General features: G+C 40.9%; 1 protein-coding gene across 1 annotated transcript; it reads right to left on the bottom strand.

Moving 5' to 3' along the window:
• Positions 1-392: 392 nt before the first annotated feature.
• On the bottom strand, positions 393-944 carry LOC125877531 (uncharacterized). The gene is made up of 2 exons (XM_049558798.1): positions 658-944; positions 393-561 (listed from the first exon to the last, which is right to left on the bottom strand). Exons 1-2 carry the CDS (start codon positions 942-944, stop codon positions 393-395), a joined length of 456 nt encoding a protein of 151 aa, XP_049414755.1.
• Positions 945-21873: the final 20929 nt, after the last annotated feature.

Here is a 21873-nt window from a genome sequence, read left to right as displayed (position 1 = left end):
GGATTTGGAGGGTTTTAAGGGTAATGGGTTCGAACCAGGTCAAAACTTGATTTTTAGAAAATTCTAGGCAATGGGGCGATAGAGGGGCGTCACCCCTCTAAGGTGCCTGAAGAGGCGCTCTAAATGTCAATGCCAGGCGCGGTGTGCCTGTCAGTGTGCCTGACTTCAATGATTTTTTTTTTCAATCTTTACTATTACAAACTAAGTTACAAATAATGAAAAATGCTATCTAGCTAAAATTGATAATTAAAAGTAATTCCTAGATTCTAAGAATTAAAACTACACTAAAACTAATAATACTTCAAAAACGAACTACCTATCTATTACATATTATTCACGGATTGCCTCCCGTATAGTGCTTGATTTAACGTCGCGGCACGACGCAACTTGGATCATTCATCATTTAGCTCAAGAGCTTCCTGATCACGATCCGAATCCACACCAAAGTAGTGTTTCACTCTTTGCCCATTTACCAAGAACGTAGGGCCAGTCTCACCTTTAAGTTCAACAACCCCATGTTGTGTCATTCTTACCACTTCTAAAGGACCACTCCATTTAAACCTTAGTTTTTTGGGGAATAACCTCAATCTAGAGTAAAAGAGTAGTACCTTTTCTCCTAGAGCGAAAGAACGAGTAATTATGTTCTTGTCATGCTACCTCTTCATCTTTTCTTTGTAAAGCTTGGCATTCTCATACACGTGGAGCCTTAACTCCTCAAGTTCATGCAGTTGGTTCACTCTCTTTCTACCGTCCAGCTCGGGGTCCAAGTTCAACCTCTTAATTGCCCAATAAGCTTGATGTTCTAATTCTGCCGGAAGATGACATGCTTTCCCAAATACTATGTGATAGGGAGAAGTCCCTATGGGTGTCTTATACACAGTCCTATATGCCCACAACGCATCATCTAACTTGTTAGACCAATCTTTCCTCTGTGCATTCACCATTTTCTGCAAAATTTGCTTCACCTCTCTATTCGAAATCTCCACTTGGACACTCGTTTGAGGATGGTAAGTTGTAGCAACTTTATGACGAATACCATACTTAGGAAGAAGATTTTTAACTAGATGGTTAATGAAATTCTTACCTCTATCAGTCAAAGCAAGTGAAAATGTGCTTCTTGATGAACTTTATCACCACCCTTGAATCTTTTGAAGGAAGACCGACAACCTCAACCCCGTTTACTCACATAATCCACAACCACAAGAATGTATTGGTTTCTACTAGATGGTGGGAAGGGACCCATGAAGTCAATACCCCACACATCAAAGATTTCTTCCTCCAAAATGTTAGTTAGAGGTATCTCATGTCTTTTTGAAATAGTACCCAGCCTTTGGCAGTTATCACAAACCTTTACAAAAGTAATAGAATCATTAAATAATGAGAGCCAAAAGAAACCAGATTGAAGTACCTTATGCGTCGTGCGCTCTCCTCCGTGGTGACCTTCATATGGGCTAGCATGACAACTTTTGATCACTTTGTGAACCTCATACTCCGGAATGCATATTCTCACTACCCGATCCACACCTTGCTTGAACAAGAATGGTTCATCCCAGATATAGAACTTAGCATCATGATTGAGTTTTTTCTTATGTTGGGTGGTTGCACCCGGAGGGTAATCTCCACTTACTATCAGACTTACAATGTCCGCATACCATGGAACTTGAGAGATATCAAATGCCATCAATTGTTCATTCGGAAACTATTCCGGGATTCATATGGGAAAAATCCTCCAACCTAGACAAATGATCAGCTATTTGATTTTCAGTACCTTTCCTATCTTTAATCTCAAGGTCAAATTCTCGGAGTAGCAATATCCATTGAATTAGACTTGGTTTTGCATCCTTCTTGTTGAATAGGTACCTAATAACTGCATGGTCAGTAAAAACAATCACTTTAGTACCTACCAAATACGATATGAACTTGTCGAAGGCGAACACTAGAGCTAGCATCTCCTCTCAGTCACTGTGTGATTAGCTTGTGTAGAGTCAAGGGTCTTGCTTGCTTAATAGATCGAGTGGAACACTTTATTCTTTCGTTGTCCCAACATTGCACCCACTACTACGTTGCTTGCATCACACATGAGTTCAAATGGTAATTCCCAATCAGGAGCAATTAGGATGAGAGCCTTAATTAAGTTCCTTTTCAACATCTCAAAAGCTTTCAAGCACATCTCATCAAAGTCAAGCTTCACCTCTTTCTCCAAAAGACTTCACATAGGTCTTGCAATCTTGGAAAAATCCTTGATGAATCGCCAGTAAAAACCTGCATGACCAAGAAAAATATGCACCCCTTTTACAGAAATGAGAGGAGGCAATTTCTCAATAACTTCTAACTTGGCCTTATCAATCTCTAAACTAGACTTTGAGACCTTGTGGCCCAACACCATCCCTTCTCTAACCAAAAAATGACACTTTTCCCAATTGAGAACTAAGTTAGTGTCCTCACATATAGCAAGTACTTTATTAAGATTTCGGAGACATACCTTAAAATACTTCCCAAAGATGGAGAAATCATCCATGAACACCTCTACAAAGTCTTCCACCATATCATGAAAAATGGCCATCATACACTTTTGAAATGTTGCATGTGCATTGCAAAGTCTGAATGGCATGCGTTTGATAACATATGTACCATAAGGACAAGTGAACATGGTCTTTTCCTGATCCTCGGGTGCAATCAAGATTTGGTTGTAACCGGAATACCCATCTAAGAAACAATAGTACTCCTGCCCTACTAGTCAGTCAAGCATCTGATCAATGAAGGGAATAGGGTAGTGATCTTTTCGGGTGGCACCATTCAATTTTCGATAATCATTACAAATTCTCCAACCGTTCACTGTTCTAGTAGGAATCAACTCATTATTTTCATTTCTTACCACTGTCATGCCTCCATTCTTTGGAACACATTACACCAGACTTACCACTTATAATCGGAGATAGGGTACAAAATTCCAACACCTAGCCACTTTATCAATTCTAGCATCTAGCCACTTTATCAATTCCTTTCTTACCACTTCTTTCATCAAAGTATTTAGCCGACGCTGATGTTGTGCATTTGGTTTGTGATCATCTTCCATGTAGATTCTGTGCATACATAATGCTGGACTAATCCCATGAATATTAGCCATCTTCCATCCAATCGCTTTCTTCCTCCGCTTTAAGATCCTCAATGCCGCATCAACCTGTAATTCAGATAACTCTGCAGAAAGTATAACATGCAAAGTTTCATTAGCACCCAAGTAATCATACCTTAGGTGAGCCGGCAGAGTTTTTAGTTCCATCTTGGGAGTTTCTTCTATTGATGGCTTTGGTGGGGGCCCTAACTCACGATCTAATGACTCCGCTCAAAGTTTACAAGTGCCAACCATTTCTAGATTCAAACATGTTTCTATCTCTTGAGCCTCAATATATCCATCCACCTCATGACCTACTAATACTCTCTCTAAGGGATCTTCGGGCACAAATACTTGTGATTTTACTATGTGATCAACCACAGTAATAGAAGACAACTCTTCATAGATAGAAGGCAATTTTAAAGATCGGTAAACATCGAATACCTCAACCTTATCATGTGCCCTCATAGTTAATTGACCAGTTGCTACATCAATCAATGCCCTACCCATGGCCAAGAATAGACGTCCCAAAATGAATGGAACTTCAAAATCGGGTTCAAAGTCTAAGACCACAAAATCCACAGGAAAAATCAAGGAACCTACTTGAACTAACACATCTTCTACCACCCCATTTGGCCTAGCAATTGATCTATCAGCGAGTTGGAGAATCACAATGGTTCGTTTTAGACTACCCAACCCAAGCTTTTGATACAAGGACAAGGGCATCAGATTTATACTTGCCCCCAAATCACACAACCCCTGGGCATGAACACTTTGCCCAATTGTAATCTGCACAGTAAAAACTACTCGGATCTTTTAACTTTTTGGGTAGTCTATTTTGGATTCTAGATCTGCACTCCTCAGTAAGTGTGACAGTTTCATACTCCGTGAGCCTCCTCTTGCTAGCTATTATATCCTTCATGTATTTAGCATACTTCGGGATACCCTGTAAAATGTCAACCAAAGGCAGATTAATGTGAACCTGCTTAAGGAGAGATAGAAACTTATCAAAGCATTCATCCTCATTTTGCTTTTTGAGCCTTTGTGAAAATGGAGATGGTAATTTCTTTTGAGGAACGGGTACCTCAACATTGGATCTTTTTACTAGCTCTTCCACTTTCTTTTCTATGGTACCTGCTTTAGTGTCTCTCTTCTTTGGAGTTAGTTCCTCTAATTGTAACCCACTTCTAGTACTTACCGCATGCAGTTGCTTTGGGTTGGGTTAAGTATCTGTAACAACCCTCAAAATAAAGTAGGATAAAGTACAGCCTCACATGAGTTTTATGCATTAATAACTTGTCAAAATAATGAAGAATAGCCTTTTAAGTCAGTTTTAAAGAGTTTGGAAGTCAAACGTCAAGGGACAACCAAGACGTTTGGAAACTAGTCTTTTACGTATTGGTGTGTTCTAGTATGTTGTTCATGTTTTTATGTGTTGTTTGGTGTCTAAAGTCAGTGGAGGTGACCCTAGTGTCTTAATAAATGTTTGTAGGGTCAAAACATTCGGATACAACACTCTGAGGGCCATCCTAAGGGTCCCCGAGGAGGACCCCAACCTTGGCCAAGTAAGCTACCAAGGCAGCTTGAAGTTGTGCTTGGAGGGAGCATGTCCACGTTGCGGACTAGCTCCACCAAGGGCCAAATGTTTGGTCTGCGTCGCGGACATTTGGCGGACTCTACTGTCTCGTAATTTAATTTCCAAAAAACTTATGGGAACACCTCCGCGTCACGAACTTGTTACCCGACGAAATCTGCGAAAATAAAACTCAAGTTTGACTTATTTAAAAAGGTCCAACTAAGTGAGGGGTAGTTTGGGGAATTATTATAAACGGTTATTCTACCTATTTTAGGGTATTTAAGTTGGTTAAAACCCTAAAACCTAAAATTAGATCCCATTCTTCAAATTGAGCCTTCCTTTTCAAAATAGATTCTCTTAAAAACCCCATTGAAGACCTTGATGAAGCTCAAGCTAGAAGATAGGTTTTCAACTAATTTCTTCTTCAATTTCATGGGTCTTCAATATTTAAGGTATGGTGACTCTTGATTCTTGAATAACCTCTAGTGTTTCAAAGACCAAAATTCCCAATTTTCAATCTAAACATGGGTTCCTTGTCAAACGATTTTATAAATCATTCTATTGATGAATTAATGTGGAATTAAGGTTTTTAAGACAATTTTCAAAGGAATTCTTAAAGAACCCATGATCCCCAAATTCTCGAAAATTGGCCTATAATGTGGGTCTTTGTGAATATGATCTCTATTGGTGAAATTATGTTTAGATTAGATTGTATTGATGATTCCTATGATTATCTATACTTATTCATGTTGAATTGTTGGTATATTGATGGGTTGAGGATTATGGCCTTATGATGGGAAAAGTTATGGGTTGATCCCTTTGTTTATAGAATTGTACTTAGATTATGTTTATGATATTGAATTACATTGTTGATTCCTATTGCTACCTATGTCAATTGATTATGAATTGTTGAGGATTAATCCATGGTGATCATGGCTTGGAGAATTGGTAAGTTGACCTAACTTCTAGTCTATAGTATGAGAATTGATGTTGTGAGGTTTGATCCACTTATGGTGGAGGTGTTTACTTCTTGTCTATCTATGCATGTTGAGATCATGGCCTTGAAGGCAATAGATGTGAAGTGAATTGATGATTATGATGCCTATGTTTATAAAGTTGTGCTACGAAGGTTATGTATGAAATCTTCAATGGTAGCTTGATGTTTAAAGTGTGTTGATGATGAGGAATATAATGTGAATGATAATGTTAGGGATAAGGTGTGGTCTACATGATTGATTATGTTAGGTACTATTGTGGAATGACCCCTACCTATATGACCCCTATATGAATGTTTGATCATATACATGTTGGGAGTACCTATTCAATGTTGAATGTGTCCTTGTCTCATATTATAAAGTATGGGTGTGTGGTCTAGAATCCCTAAGGGCTTTATATGTGAATTGCTCATGAATAGGGGACATTGTGAATATGTTATGATTCCTTTAAGTGAAGAACAATTTTGCAAACATGAATTGAATTTTTTCGAACAATTTTTCGTAAAAGTTGTATCTTTATCCCGGAGCCTCGAAGGAAAGAAAAACCATTCTTTGCTTTGACTTTGAAAACAAATTTTTAGTTAAATGGATTGGTCGTACCTATCCAATAATGTAATATACATATCTTGCGTTGGTACGGAATGGGATCCCCAATAGCCGGAGACAAAAGATTCATATGAGAAAACATAAGTAAACGGGCCTCTACTTGAGCCTCCAAGGATAAAGGTACATGAACAGCCATTTGATCTCCATCAAAATCGCCATTGAATCCCTTGCAAACTAATGGATGTAAATAAATAGCACGCCCATCCACTAAAATGGGTTGGAATACCTGTATGCCTAATCTATGCAGCGTAGGTGCTGCCCTTTGTCTAAAGATGTGGTGCCACGAGATATTCGATTTGAGAGTACCTTCTCATTGGGGCATGCCGGCAACCTTGCGGCTGAGAACTATCTGGTGCGGCAGTAATCCATCGAGCTGAATGCTTGGTTGAGTATTCTATTGCGCCTAGTAAAACAGGCATCCCGAGCGTTAGCAAAGCTAGATTCTCATAGCGAGGCGTTTCGAGTTAGCGAAGCGCTGTAGTAGCACCGAAGCCCTATGTGCTATAATATTGAGCCAATGACTCTCCACCTTCTCTATAAAAGCAGTCAACTGAGTTCTGAACGAATTAGCTCCTTGGTAATGGCTTAATCTATACATAGAAAGCCCTATGATGGGAAACTATCACGTTAGGTTTGGAGAGAGATGGGACCGGTTATATAATAGGGGAGTGGGAGAACTTTCATAATCTCTTTCGCTCTCGGATCTAATTCTCTGCTTAGTGACTCGATATCTCTTTCTTTGAAGCTCGTGCAAAGCACTAACTATCTGAAGGCCTCGCACCGGCGCTAGTTGAACCTTTTTCGGTCTCTTTCAGCGGCGGGTTTTGGCACGATAGACTTATGAGATGTGACCTCATGATGGGTTGGTGGGAATGGCTCGTGATCGTGCATTGAATCAATTTCCCTTGGAAACGCGACATCCACCTGAACGGGGAGAGGATTTCCCTAAAACAAAGATAGGTGTGTCAGGAAACAATTTGAAGTCACCCCTATTTCGCTGTCCAGGGAGCTGTTGACTAATGACCTAAAAAATGCGTGACGTTTTGGAAGCATGAGCAACCCTTCGCGCACGAGATAGTAATGACAGGAGATTGATCGGTCGGGGTCGAGTGATCTCAGGGGTTTAGGGGTGGTTTTCCTGTTGCGACTACCCCCATCTTCTATTTGAAAGGTAAAGGCCCACCAGAGAGAGGCTAGTGCTTTTATGAATGAATGCGGTAAACCCATCAATCTTTTCGTTACATATCGGGGACAGGGAACCAGCCCAGCTAACTCGATTTCCTGAAGAAAAGAGAGGGCGCTCTTCCAATATTGAGCTCCTAGCCCTACAGGTCTGGGGTCTTACGTTTCTAAAGAATGTGGATTTGACATTCTTATTTTCACATTGATCTCAACCATGCTCGGGAAATCCTTTTCAAGTCTTCTCCAGGAAGATTGACTCGACAAATAAAACACAGAATTGGCGAACTATTTCAAAATATAGAAATGCCGAAAACGAAGAAGGCCAATTTGCTCTTGAACAGAGTTGGTCTGCTGATAAGAAAATGAAGTCATCTGGGCCTTATATTGATATTATTTTCAATTCATTTTGAAATCGACAGAGAAGCCCCATACCATTATTTTTTCATTGTTTCAAGTTCTGATTTGTGTAGTGATTCAGTTCTGATACATAATCAATCCTATTAGTTTTGTTCATTACTAAAATGAATCGAATCCTATCAAATATTTCTAGTTTTCCTTTGAATTATATCCAATGAATTTCATTTTGCACCGGAAACTATTCTAGGAGAAGTTCGAATCTGTTCCGTTCGGATATTGATTGGTCTTGGTTTGACATGGTTTACGCGTTACTGGTTCCCGGAAGAGTTAATATCTCCATTAGCTAAACCCTTTCTTACCCTGCCTTTGGATTCGTATTTTGTTCGTACACAATCAACGGAGGCCTTCCCGACATATGTTGCAACGTCTCCAATAGCATGCTCTTACTTCGTCTTTCCCTTAATAAGTCATCAAATTTGGTGCTTTCTGATCCCAGTTGCTATGGGGAACAAAGGACAGATATTCCACGATCAAGACATTGGCTGAATCTCATGAAACCATTTCATAGAAGTTCATTGATATCTTCCTTTTATAAAGCAAATCGACTTCGATTCTTGAATAATCCACATCACTTCTACTTCTATTGGAACACAAGATTCCCCTTTTCTGTGGAAAAGATACGTGTTCTGGAAATCTCCAATTCAGTAGAGTAGGGCTTACCTTGAAGCGGATTCTTGGGTTAGGGTGAAATCTGGAGATTTACATCATTTCCTTCCCTGTACACATAAGAAAATCACATTTTTTTTATCCCTCAACAATGTAATAATTTTCCTGACTATTGTATCAACAACCCAGGGTGCAGACACCTCTTTTATCATGATCAGTCTAGCAATGGTTGAATCAGTCTCAATCACCACATTAGTGAAGCCTTTATGCACACAGATTTCAGCAGCTAACTGAATAACCATTATCTCTGAATACATATTAGTTTGAACGGGTAGCAACACACATAAAATCACCAGCAACATCTCTAAACACCACCTTTTCACTCTATTTTATTATATACGCTTAGGAAACCAATTCCCAGGGTGTGACAGGCGGTGTGTACAGGGCCCGGGTACATATTCACCGCGGCATGCTGATCCGCGATTACTAGCGATTCCAACTTCATGTTCCCGAGTTGCAGAGAACAATTCGAATTGAGGAAATCTTTCCGAATTCGCTCTGCCTTACGACCTTGCTTCCCATTGTAATTGCCATTGTAGCACGTGTGTGGCCCAGCCCATAAAGGCAATGCAGATGGTTTGAAATTGATTCTAAAAGAACCTATTTCACCAAGTAGTGCTAATTTCTCCCTTTTTAGAATGGCTCCAGTGGCTACATTTATGTTAAGTTTGGTCGCTCGGGCCGTTGTACCTTTTGATTATGGTATGGAATTGTTAGATCCGAATATATGACTACTTTATTTGTTTGCCATATCTTCGCTAGGTGTTTATAGAATTAGTCAAAACATCAGTCTCAGCATCAACAGAAGAAAAAGACTGACCGAACGCCGTTCAAGAGAGATCCCGAAGACTCGAACTTTTTGCTAGCTTTGAAACATGGGCCAAAGGAAAGAGGAAGACCAAACAAAGTCGCGGTCAAAGCATTCCAGAGGTGGAATCTTCTAGTTCTTCCTATTTGACCTGAAACCGATTGATCTAGCCATGAGCAGGTTGAAGAGAGCTCTAACAGGTCTTGGAGGACCGAACCCACGTTTGTGGAAAAATATGGGGATGACTTGTGGCTAGGGGTGAAAGGCCAACTCTGTAATCGATGGGAACCTCGAAGCTGTCTGGGGCTGGAGAAAACTCATATTAAGCACTTCCCCAGCACTAACTTGTACAAGGAGGAGGCACGATAGGGAAGATCAATCCATCTCAATCTACAAAAAGCATTGCCTTGGGCATGCAACCCAAAAAGATAGAAAGACCGCTCGCTCGAAGAAAACTCTTTTAGAGCCTGGTACCAGCCAAGCCCCCTCTCCTTACAGTCAAGTGTGTTCGCGTTCCCGAAGGCACCCCTCTCTTTCAAGAGGATTCGCAGCATGTCAAGCCCTGGTAAGGTTCTTCGCTTTGCATCGAATTAGAACCACATGGCGAATCCACATCTAAGCAGGTGAAAGGTCCAAACCGTAGTCGGGACCCTCATAGATATATGGAGTCAAAAGATATATGGAGTCTGAAGTCACCTCTATTTGTGTGGTCCGTTCTATTGACAACATTCCCACTTTTATTATCACTTCCGGTACTGGCAAGGTCGTTCTTAACTTGTTCTCAAATTCTCCTCGACAGGTGTCGTCATCTATAAGGGGGGCCTGTTCAGATCAATTTCGTTTGGACGTTCTATGATTAAATCGATTAGCGGCACTTTCGAGATGCCACCTTGAAATAGAAAGTCTTTTCAATTCCATTTGACTCGGGGCCCGTTGAGAACATTAACCCCAAAAAGAAGAATATTGTGGTCTTCTAACACAAAAAGAAGAATATTCTGGTCTTTGAAGGAATGAAAAAAGGAGAGACTGGCCAGGAAATAAGATTTTCCTTTTCTTAAAAGAGAAAAACCAACACGCAGTGGCCGGGAAATTGGAAAAACAAGGGCGCAAGATTTTGACATCGTAATCTTTTCTTATTTTATTTTTTCACCGGGATTGGATCATGTCTCCCAAAAAATCTCAGTACATATGGCGCTTGCCATAAAGAAGCTAGCCAGAAAGCAGGTCAGGTAGGCGAGCGATAGTACAAGCAAGCTAACATGCGGGCGAGGTTGAAGGCCCACGGGTCATGAACTTCTTTTCCCGGAGAAGAAGCAGAGCTTTCGAAAAAGGGTAGCCTTGTGTGTAAGCACAACAATGAACCGCGGCGAACCCTTAGACGACCTATCTAAGATTAGGGGGAGGGATCCTCAGTAGTGGTGACTCTTTCACAACCACTAATGAAGGATTCCTCGAAAAGTTAAGGATTAGTAATCCTTTTTAGAAATCAAATGGATTCGGTCTTATACATATGCGAGCTAGCCAAGAAAAAATGACGTAGACTATATTCTAGATCATTCGGAAGGGCTCCATATAGTTTTGGGAAGAGGTACAACATAAGCAAGTAAGTGGGTCACAAGGAAGTCGGATTCCAATCACAGTGAGTCACGCCGCTTTCAAGCCCTCCATCCATATGTTATCGACCTGACCATCCATCTATCATTGGAATTAGAAGAAACTGGTCCGTCCAACATCTCTGACCTTGTTCCAAGTAGATCTCATTTCGCCCTCTATGAGACAAAGATCTCAAACATCGTAGAAAAAAGTCAGTTTTGAATGAAAGCAGGTTGCATCTTGACTATTATCGGGGATAGGTACAGGGTCTGGGTCGGTCGATACGATGAACGAGAAATCCAAAAATTTCCCAGTTGGTCTCGTCTATGGATTTTCTTTCCCTATCCTACTGTCGAGACGGATATGACCATACCTAGAGGACTATCACATCAACAAGATGACTTTCTAGTCAGATCCTTCCTGCGCTTCGGATATGACGAATTTGATCATAGGAAAGATAAAAAAACAAATTGACTGGGGCGGACTTCTATTCTATACCTGTCTCCTTCTGTTACTATTCTGCGGCGGTTTTCAAGCTAGCACCCGTTTCAGCATATCATCTCGCTCGATTCAAAAAAAAAAGAAGAGACGGCTAAAGGGGCTTACGAATGAGCGTAGTGCTTACGACCGTTGTAGCTGCGAGCCTCCTGGGTCTTGCTCTCTTGAAAAATGTTGAATTGGCTTCTATCAGGATTGCCTCGGCTTCTTAGGCACATGAGAAACCGGCCTAACATCTTCTCAATCGAAATCCCAATCAAAGACAATTTCTACCAAGGCCAAGATCTGAAAGAGAGGATTCACTTTCCTAAATTCCAAGTGACATGATTCTTCCTTCAGAAGCTAAAGTTGAATGATCGAAGTCTCCTTTAGGTTCAGTCGAAGAGATCGAAGCGAAGTCATCAATTTAACCATTCGAATGGTCTCCCCTAAGATTGAGCTTACCCCGTAAGGCCTGATATCATAACTTTTGAACGGTTTCATTCTATTGTTGCCTGTGATTCGAAGAGTAGATCCGTGCCCAGCTGGATTCATTGGACCATTTGGGAAGTTGGTCAATGTGGTTCAAATCACAGATTTCTTGCAAAAAAAATCCTCGACAAGACTTCAAATGTGCGGATACAATTCTTGCGAGAGCTAGAGAAGCGTCTATGGGCAAAGCACCGTATCCATATAACAGCTTGCCACCTATCCTTTCATAGCATAAAAAAATATAGAACGAAGGGTGAATTTCTCAATTTGGCTGGAGAGGCCAATTCGACCTATACTATAGTCAAGTCGTTCGCCTATCTTTCTGATCTCCTTTCCTTCTATTTTCAGACAAAGAAGATAAAAAGAGAAAACTATAGTGGCTAGGAAAGCTTCAGAGATTCTATGGGAAATTGAAAACGTCGAAGTAGGATTGGCCTCGCGAGTAGGGACCATATTATACTCAAGTGATACGTGAATTGCTCAGGAGAAATTTTTCTAACCGGATTGAAATCGTCAGAGCAGGGAGGGAATGTTTATTTACAGTTGTTGTAGTACGACTTTTCATTTCCTGTTTGGTCTTTCAATAAGTAGTCAGCTACGGGCGTAGTCAAACTTAACATTGATTGAAGCAGCTGTTGGAGAGAAGGCACCAGTCAGACCTGCAAGCACCGGGTAGTATGCAGCGGCAGTTTTCAATCATACAATGTTCTTAGTCTGACTTTTAGAGGTAGTCAGCTGTCCTCGTTCTCCTCTTTGAATTGTTCTATTGAGTCAGGTTCGGTGCTTGCAAAAATGTCGAGCTGATGGGGTCAGATACCAGTAGTTACAATAGTAAAGTGGGGCTGGACACTAGTTGTGCCAGTGGAATGACCCAACTGGACCTAGTCAGCCCGAACCTTTTTGCGGTTCTAGAGGACCCTGAACAAGAAGAGGCAAAGATGCTAGATCTGGACACTGCTGAACCGGAAGAGATTGCTCAGGATGAGTGTTTGGGTAACAAAGCCGATGAGGGTGTAGTCAAGGAGAGAACTCCCAAGGAGAGTGATTTGGCTCATAGAAGCGAGGATCTGGAAGAGAGGTCAACTATGGCAGTGACTGAGGGGGACTTGTCCTGTGATAAACAAATGACTTTAAACCTCAGGGCATCCAAAAGAGGTGAACCTGAGAAGAGCAGTAAGAGTAAGTGTTGAAGTACTGGTGCTATGACCTTAAAGGTGGAAGATCCTCCCCTGGTTCGAATCACCCTAAATAAAGAGTGGGCCAACAAGATGCAAAACATATCATAAATGTTGAATTCTAAGAAAGAGGGGGTCCCCTTCCCGCGTATGTGCTTTTATTTATATTCTTTCTATTTTTGAATTACCAATGGGGAATCTTTCTAAAAAAATCTCTCTGGCAAAACGCAATTCGTCTAGTTCAATTCAAGGTGCACCTTGCTTTTTTTATTCAGGTAGGTTTTTCTTATGCCTATTTAGCTAGTGGGGCATTGGCCATTGCCAAAATTCCTCGAAGGGATAAAACCAAAATAAAGAAGAGAAAGAAAGGAAGTTTTTTCTTTCTTTCAATCCAAATAAGAGAACAAAGAAAGCACTCAAAAATGAAAGTTAGATAAAGAAGTGTTAGTAAGAACTAGCACTAAACTTCTTCCCCTTTTTTTTTGACTTTTTCTCTCTCCTTTTGTTTATGCTTCCACCCGGGCTTTTCATTCTGTTTTATAGAGACCCGATGAAATTCTATATAATAATAAATGTAGAAAGGTGGGGGTGAGTTACTTTCCTTGGCATACGGAAAGAAAATCCAGGATGACGGCTTTCAAAAGACAAGTAAGGGACGGGGAGAGGGCGACTGAAAATGAGGCTTGACCTACAGGGAGAGGAAGGCTCTCAAAACCAAACGAGACTAGAAAGAACATGGGAATTAGCACCATTCATATGAGTGCTTTTGCTTTGTCTCTTCGAGACAACAAAACAAAAGGACAACCCTCTCTATATCTCGGTCTCAGTTTAGCATCATATATCGCTGAGCATTTTTTTTGGTTGTAGTGCGGATGTTGGAGCAGCTCCTCTATGCTATGGGTGTGGAGATGGGGCTGTCACCGCCTGATAGAGGCAGAAGTGGGGGCCACCAGAGCTATCTGCATCGAGTCTTTCGATTAAAAGAGGAAGGGAGACAACTCAAATGCCAACACAGAAATAGAAAGAGTCACGCTTCAAAGTGGAATTCTTCTAAGATCCATTACTCGATTTTGTTGCATGCTCTGCTCCCAAAATGCAGAGAGACTTGCGAAGGTAGATCCAGGTTGATTTCTACAGAAAGTCATGGGAGAGGCAGGCTAAGTAAAATAATATACTGGTGCTATTGATTTAAGAATCTTATGAATCAAGCACGACACACTTTCTATATCTCCTTCATCTACAAGGTAAACAACTTAGCTTAGAGCACAGCGTGTTCGTCACCACACTGGCTGGATGGTGTATTGTCCTTATCGTAAGAAGTCCGAGAGCGATATATCTCGTGACACGCTCTGTGTGGCATTTTTTCTAGAAAGTCCGTATAACTTCGAAAGAATCATTCTTTATGAATCAAGTACCATTCAAACAAAAGGTGCATTGCCTCTTTGAGTGAAGAAGAGAGGGGCTTTGTATAAACACTCTTGAGCCATGTTCGTCGCCCTAGACTTACCAATCTTTCATTTCATTCTATTGATTGGCTCTAGCACTAAAGAACATATACATGGAGCTATGTCGACTTACGTACGTCTTGTTGACTAAACGATCAGGTATACCACGCCAAGTATCATCCACTCGGCTCAAGCCGATGAGAGATAAAGAAAAATCAAATAAATGGTGATCGTGCCGTAAGTCCTTGTTCCTTTCTACTTGACATTATTTATTTTCCTCAGTTTTTACCCCATGGAGTGGCAACTTGCTTACTTAGCGGTTGCGCTAATGATCTAATCAGAGTCAAACTTGGATTTGAAAAAAAAAACCTTTCCCTTATTAGCCGGAGTACAAGTGTACACTTTTTTCTTTAGTAAAGGCGGATTAAGCCAATTTTTTTCGAACAGTCTCAACGTCCTCGTTGAGAGTCGCTCTATGAGACGTCTAGTAGTATCTGACTTGTTCTTCGAATCCTAAGTCTCAGCCCCTTCCCGGCTTGCCTCGCTCTCAGGTTGGCCTTTCTACTTGACTAAGTAGTATTCCACTCGTGCAGTGGGTGTATGGGCTAGCCCATGGTGCGGTCAGCTATGATATACTCAACTTCTTCTTTAGTAGGTTTATGTACAACATCTGGTGGTGCCCTCGTGGGAACGTTTCTCTCTGGAAAGGCTTCCCTCGGTATAGTGAGAGAGGAACCAAGCCTTCACTCGATCACCGAACCACCAGTCTCAAGACAGTCGGAAGCGATCCAAACGGTCGGCTTACTTTCTGGAAGAAGTAGCTGCTACTGTGATCATATCTGCTGTTTGCATATCCGGCCGGGTCAGAAGGACTGAGATTGATCTTAGATTGGGGTCAGTAGAGTTTCATTTATCGAATTTGCGGTCCAACCATGCTAAATAATGAAGATGAATGATGCTATATCCTCCCCCTATCAACTATCTTATTCAACAACAGATTCTTTGAAATTCAAAGTCTTAGTTCATAGGTTGCTCTAGATAATAAGAAAGGAGAGCACCGCTTCCCCGAGAAGATAATCCGCTTTCCTAAAATCCCTACTTTATTGCTCTAGCTCTTGACTCATATGGCACTGAAATTGGATAGGTTCATGCTTAGGCCTGGTTATGGAAACTCTTTAAGCAGAGGAAACTCCAACTTAAACAGGAATTGGCCTGAAACTATATGTAAGGACACTCTCATCCATTGGCTGCAAAGAAACAACTGGATTGGCTTTTCTAACTCTCCTTAAAAGAGACTACTTTCAAATTCACTTGCCCTAGAACCTGCTTTTTTTTTTATATTGATCTAGAATCAGCTATTCCTAGTTTTTTTTATTATTCCTAGATTATAGTACGTACCATTCTCCAAGAGTCTTATATGCCGATATATTTCCACCTCATTCTCCGTGGCAATAACGTTTCTAAAAGTTTAGAGTGATTTCGAACTCGATTTAGATTCCAGGCGAGGAAGACTTCCTGATTCTCTAGTCGAATTGTCATATTCATTCGATGATACAAATAAGATAAAAGCTGTGGGGAGTGCTAGAAAAGCCAAACAACTGGTAAGAAAGAGCTTCTGTAAGAACTGGAAGACTTTTGTATGTACGGTAACCCTCTCTTCCGCTACCGGTGGACTGTTGCACAGAAAGGGCGACAAAAGTAACCTTTCTTAGCATGTTTTTCAAGCGCTTAGCTTCTGCTAGTGGCGGGGCGGCGCGTTAGCAAAACACTGTCGTCTGTTCCAAAAACAAAAAGCCCCTTAGCGCCCCGGGACGGGAGTGGGAGACGGCCCTACGCGCAGGCAACAACAACACCGGCTCTACGAAGTCAGAATCGAATCTTTTTGTTGGCCAATTCATTCGTGAATAATAATTCAAGGGCGTGGAATGAGTACTTCTAGCTGCTTCGCTTGTTGTTTTTCATAAATAGTAAGATTCCATTTTATTTGTCTCCCCCCCCCCCTCCCCAAAAAAATAAGAGAGACTTGTTGGAAATGTGCTTGGTTGTTGACCAAGAAAGAAAGAAATGGGAGTCTTTGGGCATTGCTTGGGCTAAGTCAAACTTGGGACCCCCAATCTAGAAGATGCACGCCCAGGTAGTTAGAAAGTTATGTGATTAAAAAATTCAAGTAATTAGTATTACCATACGTGGAGTAGATCCCGCATCCAACAAAGTCTTTGACGAGGGAACGGGAGAATTCCCACTACCGCTGGAAGGCCAGCCGGGTAGTGAGCGCGGTGGGTCATCCCCGAGGAAAGAATGAGTCTTCAGCGAGCTGGTACCCACTACCTGTTCCAGAAACCTCTTTTCTCATTGCTCATAGGTAAGTGTGAAATTAGCTAGTTGTTCCTCTCTCATTGGTCGAGCTACTTTGTGTGCCTCAACGCACTGAATCCACTACTTTGGCTCCTTTTATGCAATTATGAACTCCACGGAACTTTATCAATTCCAACGCGACTTATCCTTTTGGAGGTGCTACCCGAAGACTTAAATAAATAACCATCGTTGTTAAGAACAATTCAGATCTAATGAGATTTTGCGCGTAGCTTCTGGTCTTTGACATAAAAAAAGAAGGTTGGAATGACGAAAGGCTTCTAGAATATGGGGCTCTTAGGGCTTTCTATTTGATTGTATCAAAAGTCCTAATGAATTGGGATTTCACTATTGGTCCAGGTCATTTCGGGGCAAGCAAAGTTTAACATTCTGAATGAACTGCTTTCCTTAAGCTAGCGCACCAACACCGCTCCATGGGCTTGCAAGTTTTCACATTAATGAGACAAGTCTGGTAGAAAGAGGACGTCTCTGTCCCTTCACCTGACTCCTACTGCTAGGCAGAAATCCCCGCTTTCATTGAAGGAAACTTATTGAAGTCTGAAATCTACTTTAAACTCTTTGGAATTAGACAAAGGCAGGGCAAACCGGAGCCTAATGTTTATACTATCCATGAACTGCCTGCATGAATTCCCTTTGTGAAAGGCTCAAAAGTACACTGAGTTAGGCGAGATCAAGATTGATATATTTACTTCATTTTCATTAGTATAAGTTTTTTTGAAGGTGGGTACCGTGGAAGGGGTAGGTTCTCTTTGAAAGATAGACTCGGATAGGAATAGAGAATAGAAGCTGACAGCAAGCATTCTCCTCCGGGCTTAAGTAGGTTGTAGGAAAGCAGGTAAGACAATGACGAACTCGAACATGAAATGAAGTTAAGTATGGACTTTTTAACAAAAGCAAGAGTTAAGTTCCGAGCCAGAATTCTTAGGCTTCTCTCGAGAAGATAAAAAAGATCAGATCCCAATGGCAACAAGAGTAACAATACAGTTTATAATGCTATAACAGCAGGTATAGTAAGCAAAATCATACGAAAAGAAAAAGGGGGGGGTATGAGATAACCATAATGGATGCGTCAGAGGGACGTCAAGTGGTTGATATTATCCCTCCCGGACCAGAACTTCTTATTTTCGAGGGTGAATCTATCAAATTTGATCAACCATTAACGAGTAATCCTAATGTAGGCAGATTTGGTCAGGGAGATGCAGAAATAGTACATCAAGATCCATTACGTGTCCAAGGACTTTTGTTCTTCTTGGCATCTGTTATTTTGGCACAAATCTTTTTGGTTCTTAAAAAGAAACAGTTCAAGCCCAATGGTCCATTAGGATTACTTGGAGGCTACCCTAAAACCCTAATCCATGCCTAAATAAAATAAAGGTACGACAACTTATGCATGAACTTTCCAACAGACCAGTTGCTGCTTCCACAACTAAGAAGGCTTTATTGAAAGCTTTAAAAGAGTGGGAGAAAGTGCTTCCATTCACATCAAACATCGTTCTTTTCCCTTTTGCCCCTACCTTGGTGTTGACCCTAGGTTCGTTAGCTTCCTTTTCGATCTCGTATGGGGAGTAAGTTAAGCCATTCCACTAAAATACTCTTTATTGATTGAGCTTTCTCAGTCTTGGTTTGAAAGCCTTGACAGTTCAGTTCGCGTAGTTCATAGCCATCGTTAGAGGAAAGAGCTTGTATTACAAGGATTCATTAACTGTAAATCTGGCAATTCCCTTGTTAGCTTTATATAGGCTCCTATCTTACTTAACGGGGCCCTTAGTTGAATACCGATCAAACTTGTTTGCAATTTTGAGACTTTTCCAATATAGAATTATTTGTTATGTTAAATACCCCGAAAAGCTGAAACCTCTTATTTCGATCCTTAGAAAAACTACAACTAGTCAGGAATTGTGTAAGAGAAGAGACGTCGTAAGTAACAATAGCGCAAAAGTAGGTGGCGGAGATCCGCAAAGGTAACCGGATGCTTGGGGCTTAGGACAAGGAGCGTTCGGAGTCTCTTAAGAAAGGACAAGAAAAATTTATATCATGTTTACACCGATTGGATTTCTAAAAGTCCTTTGCCCCTTATCTTCTCGTCTATATTTATCTTTTGATCGGATCGCCTGAATTCTTTCAAGCCCTACTTGAAAGGCATGCTTCCATGAAAAAAGCTTTCTTTATTAAGAGTCCTTTAAGAAGCTAAGCTCCTTCAGATAGTAAGATTCGCTTAACTTCATACCTCCAAGCGCTCGTGACTATCATCGGATAGTCACTTTGCTTTCCCTTCATTTTTACAAAAACTTTACAAAAAATAAATAGGAGTAAGCTTGTGACACATTTACTAAAAAAAAAAATCCCTTTGTAGCCAATCATTTATTAAAAAAATTTGATAAGCTTAACCAGTCTAATATCTATATTTATGAATTATGGGCAAACGACGGGAATTAAACCCGCGCATGGTGGATTCACAATCCACTGCCTTGATCCACTTGGAAAATTAAACTTCCATCAAAGAGAAGCAAATGAAAGGCTTTCATAAAAATTCTCGTAGAATCGAGAATGAAGTTTTCATTCTGTACATACCAGATCATGAATTAGTAACTGCTTCCAATTTCCATAAAAAAAATACCAATTGTGTCGAACTTTCCATTTTTGGAGTAGTTATGAAATCTTCATGAATCTTTTTTAATGTCAAAGACCAGAAGTTACGCGCAAATTCTCATTGGATCTGGGTTGTTCTTAACAGCGATGGATATTTATTTAAGTCTTCGGGTAGCACAGAAAAAAAGAGTGCATAGCCCCGGCCCGACCTGTAGGTCCGTTAACGTAAAGTGAGGAGTTGAGCCTGAACTATCCTATTTTTAAAACTGACACCGAAGGAGTTGAACGTAGTGAAAAGATTCGTTTCTTTGATTTAAGATGCCACAAAGCTAGTATAGTTATTGCACACCTTATCTTCTTTCTGATAGGAATGATCACCTTCTAAACAAAATGTGGGCAAGTTCGGAATTCACTATTGATTTTCTCTTGGAGCGGCTCACCCCCTTGTCACTTAAAGGGCGAAGTCGCCGTATTTTTTCTACTTCATTAGATAAAGCGTCTTCATTAATAGATAGAGTTGGAGCACGTAGTGAGAGTCAAGGTCAAGATTGATTGATGAGTTCAGTGGACAAAACTATCATTATGAGGCCTAGGTCAAGACAGGAAGTTAAAGTGTGACTTCCCCCGTAGTTGGGGGCAGGGGTTAAGCGTCGGATTCGACAATGAACACTAAATGAAAGAGGCAAATCCATTTTCTCACCCGCCTATGCAAACCTCGTGTTTAGTTGCCATCGTTGGGTTTGGAACCCTGAACAGACTGCCGGAGTTCCAGAAGCATCTCCCATTCATCTCGACCTAGACTGATCTTTTTTCTGATGATGATAAACCATCATCAATTTGCTCTCCTTTGTCTAATTGTTTATCTCGTAATCATTCAATTCTGCCCCTAAAGCTAGCTCCTACTCCTCCTCCTTCTCCTTTAGGATAGGATCCTCCTTGGTCCTTTTTAGATAACATTCTCGGTTGCCTCCGGTCCGATAGGTCGATCGCTCTCTACCCAGTGACTAGCCCAGCTATGGAGCTAGGTGTACACCACCACGTCGTTTCACGGTTATGATGAGCTTTTTTCTCCTATTTCCAAGATCGAATTCCAGTTTTCTCTTAACGTGTGTCTTATTATTTTGCCTTTTTTTCTAGCTTCTTGCTTGCTACCTTCTACTCTCTCTGTTTTCTACTGGGCGCCCCTCGAGACAGATTCATTTGGTCCGATAGGGAGAGTGGAAAGCCTTAGTAGGATCATCGAAACACACAAAACATATTATTATGACTTTATGAAAATTATTTTTTCCTATTCTTCCTCACTTTCCACACTTTCTTCTGTTTTTGAGGCTTCTTTCAGTTTCTTAGTAAGAATGGGTGAGGGTATTCTGCCTAAATAGTAGACACAGGTAATAAATAAGAGAATACTAAAGATCCAAGCCCAAAACTCGGATGGTAAGAGTCAAAACTCGGATGACTCTAATAAATATACTATTCAAACATCTTCAGATCCTATGAGATCGAGTATTCAAACCCTGGAGCCAGTCAGGTCCCGAATTTCCCAAATGCCCCCCACCAGCCCTTCTCCTTTACGGGTCTAGATTTTTCACGTCGGAGTTGGAATATTCTACCGATCATTTAGAGAAGCTCTCTATATACAACAATGAGCTCGGATTATCATATATTACAAGTCAAATATCACCTGAAGTTTTATTACCATCAACCAGCCGAAGGGCTGGCCTTCGTGGTTTGGTGAATGGTGTTGTTGAAAAGGTTCTCACAGATGTTGTAACATGTGGGCCGGGGTATTTTTGACGTTAGGACTTTTTCCTACGATGTTCGAGATCTTTGTCTTGCAGAGGGTGAAATGAGATCTTCTTGGAACAAGGTCAGAGACGTTGGACGAACCAGTTTCTTCTGATTCCAATGATAGATGGATGGTTAGGTCGGGTGATTAGCCTATCCCGCACTACTCGAAGCCTTCGTAAACTCATTTTCAGTTTCTATCGTAGTGGAGGTTGTTGTGAGGAGATCCTTGTGCCATTGAAGATTGCTTCCAATGATTGGGAAATAAAAAATACAAAATACAAAAATTATTGCTACATTTCCAACACTCCGGATAGGCGGAAGGGTCTATGTCCACGCCGCTGCTTTCGGGTGATTGGAGAATAACTGTAAGGAATACTAAAAGAAAGTACGCAGTGAGGCAAAGCCGATTGAGAATATGACGGTTGGCCCTTCGGCGCTTGGGAGACATCCTATTTAATAAAGATTCTTCCTCTAGTCGAATAGAGTATTAGTCCTCTCAATTCTATTCCCTATTATTTCACTTTCTCGCTATTCAAAATATCATAAGAGAAGAAAGTAGGCAGTTTGGATCCTAGGGTA

Source organism: Solanum stenotomum, chromosome 9, assembly GCF_019186545.1.
Source record: "Solanum stenotomum isolate F172 chromosome 9, ASM1918654v1, whole genome shotgun sequence".
In the NCBI taxonomy this organism is placed as follows: Eukaryota; Viridiplantae; Streptophyta; class Magnoliopsida; order Solanales; family Solanaceae; genus Solanum; species Solanum stenotomum.
This window is presented reverse-complemented; position numbering and strand designations above follow the sequence as displayed.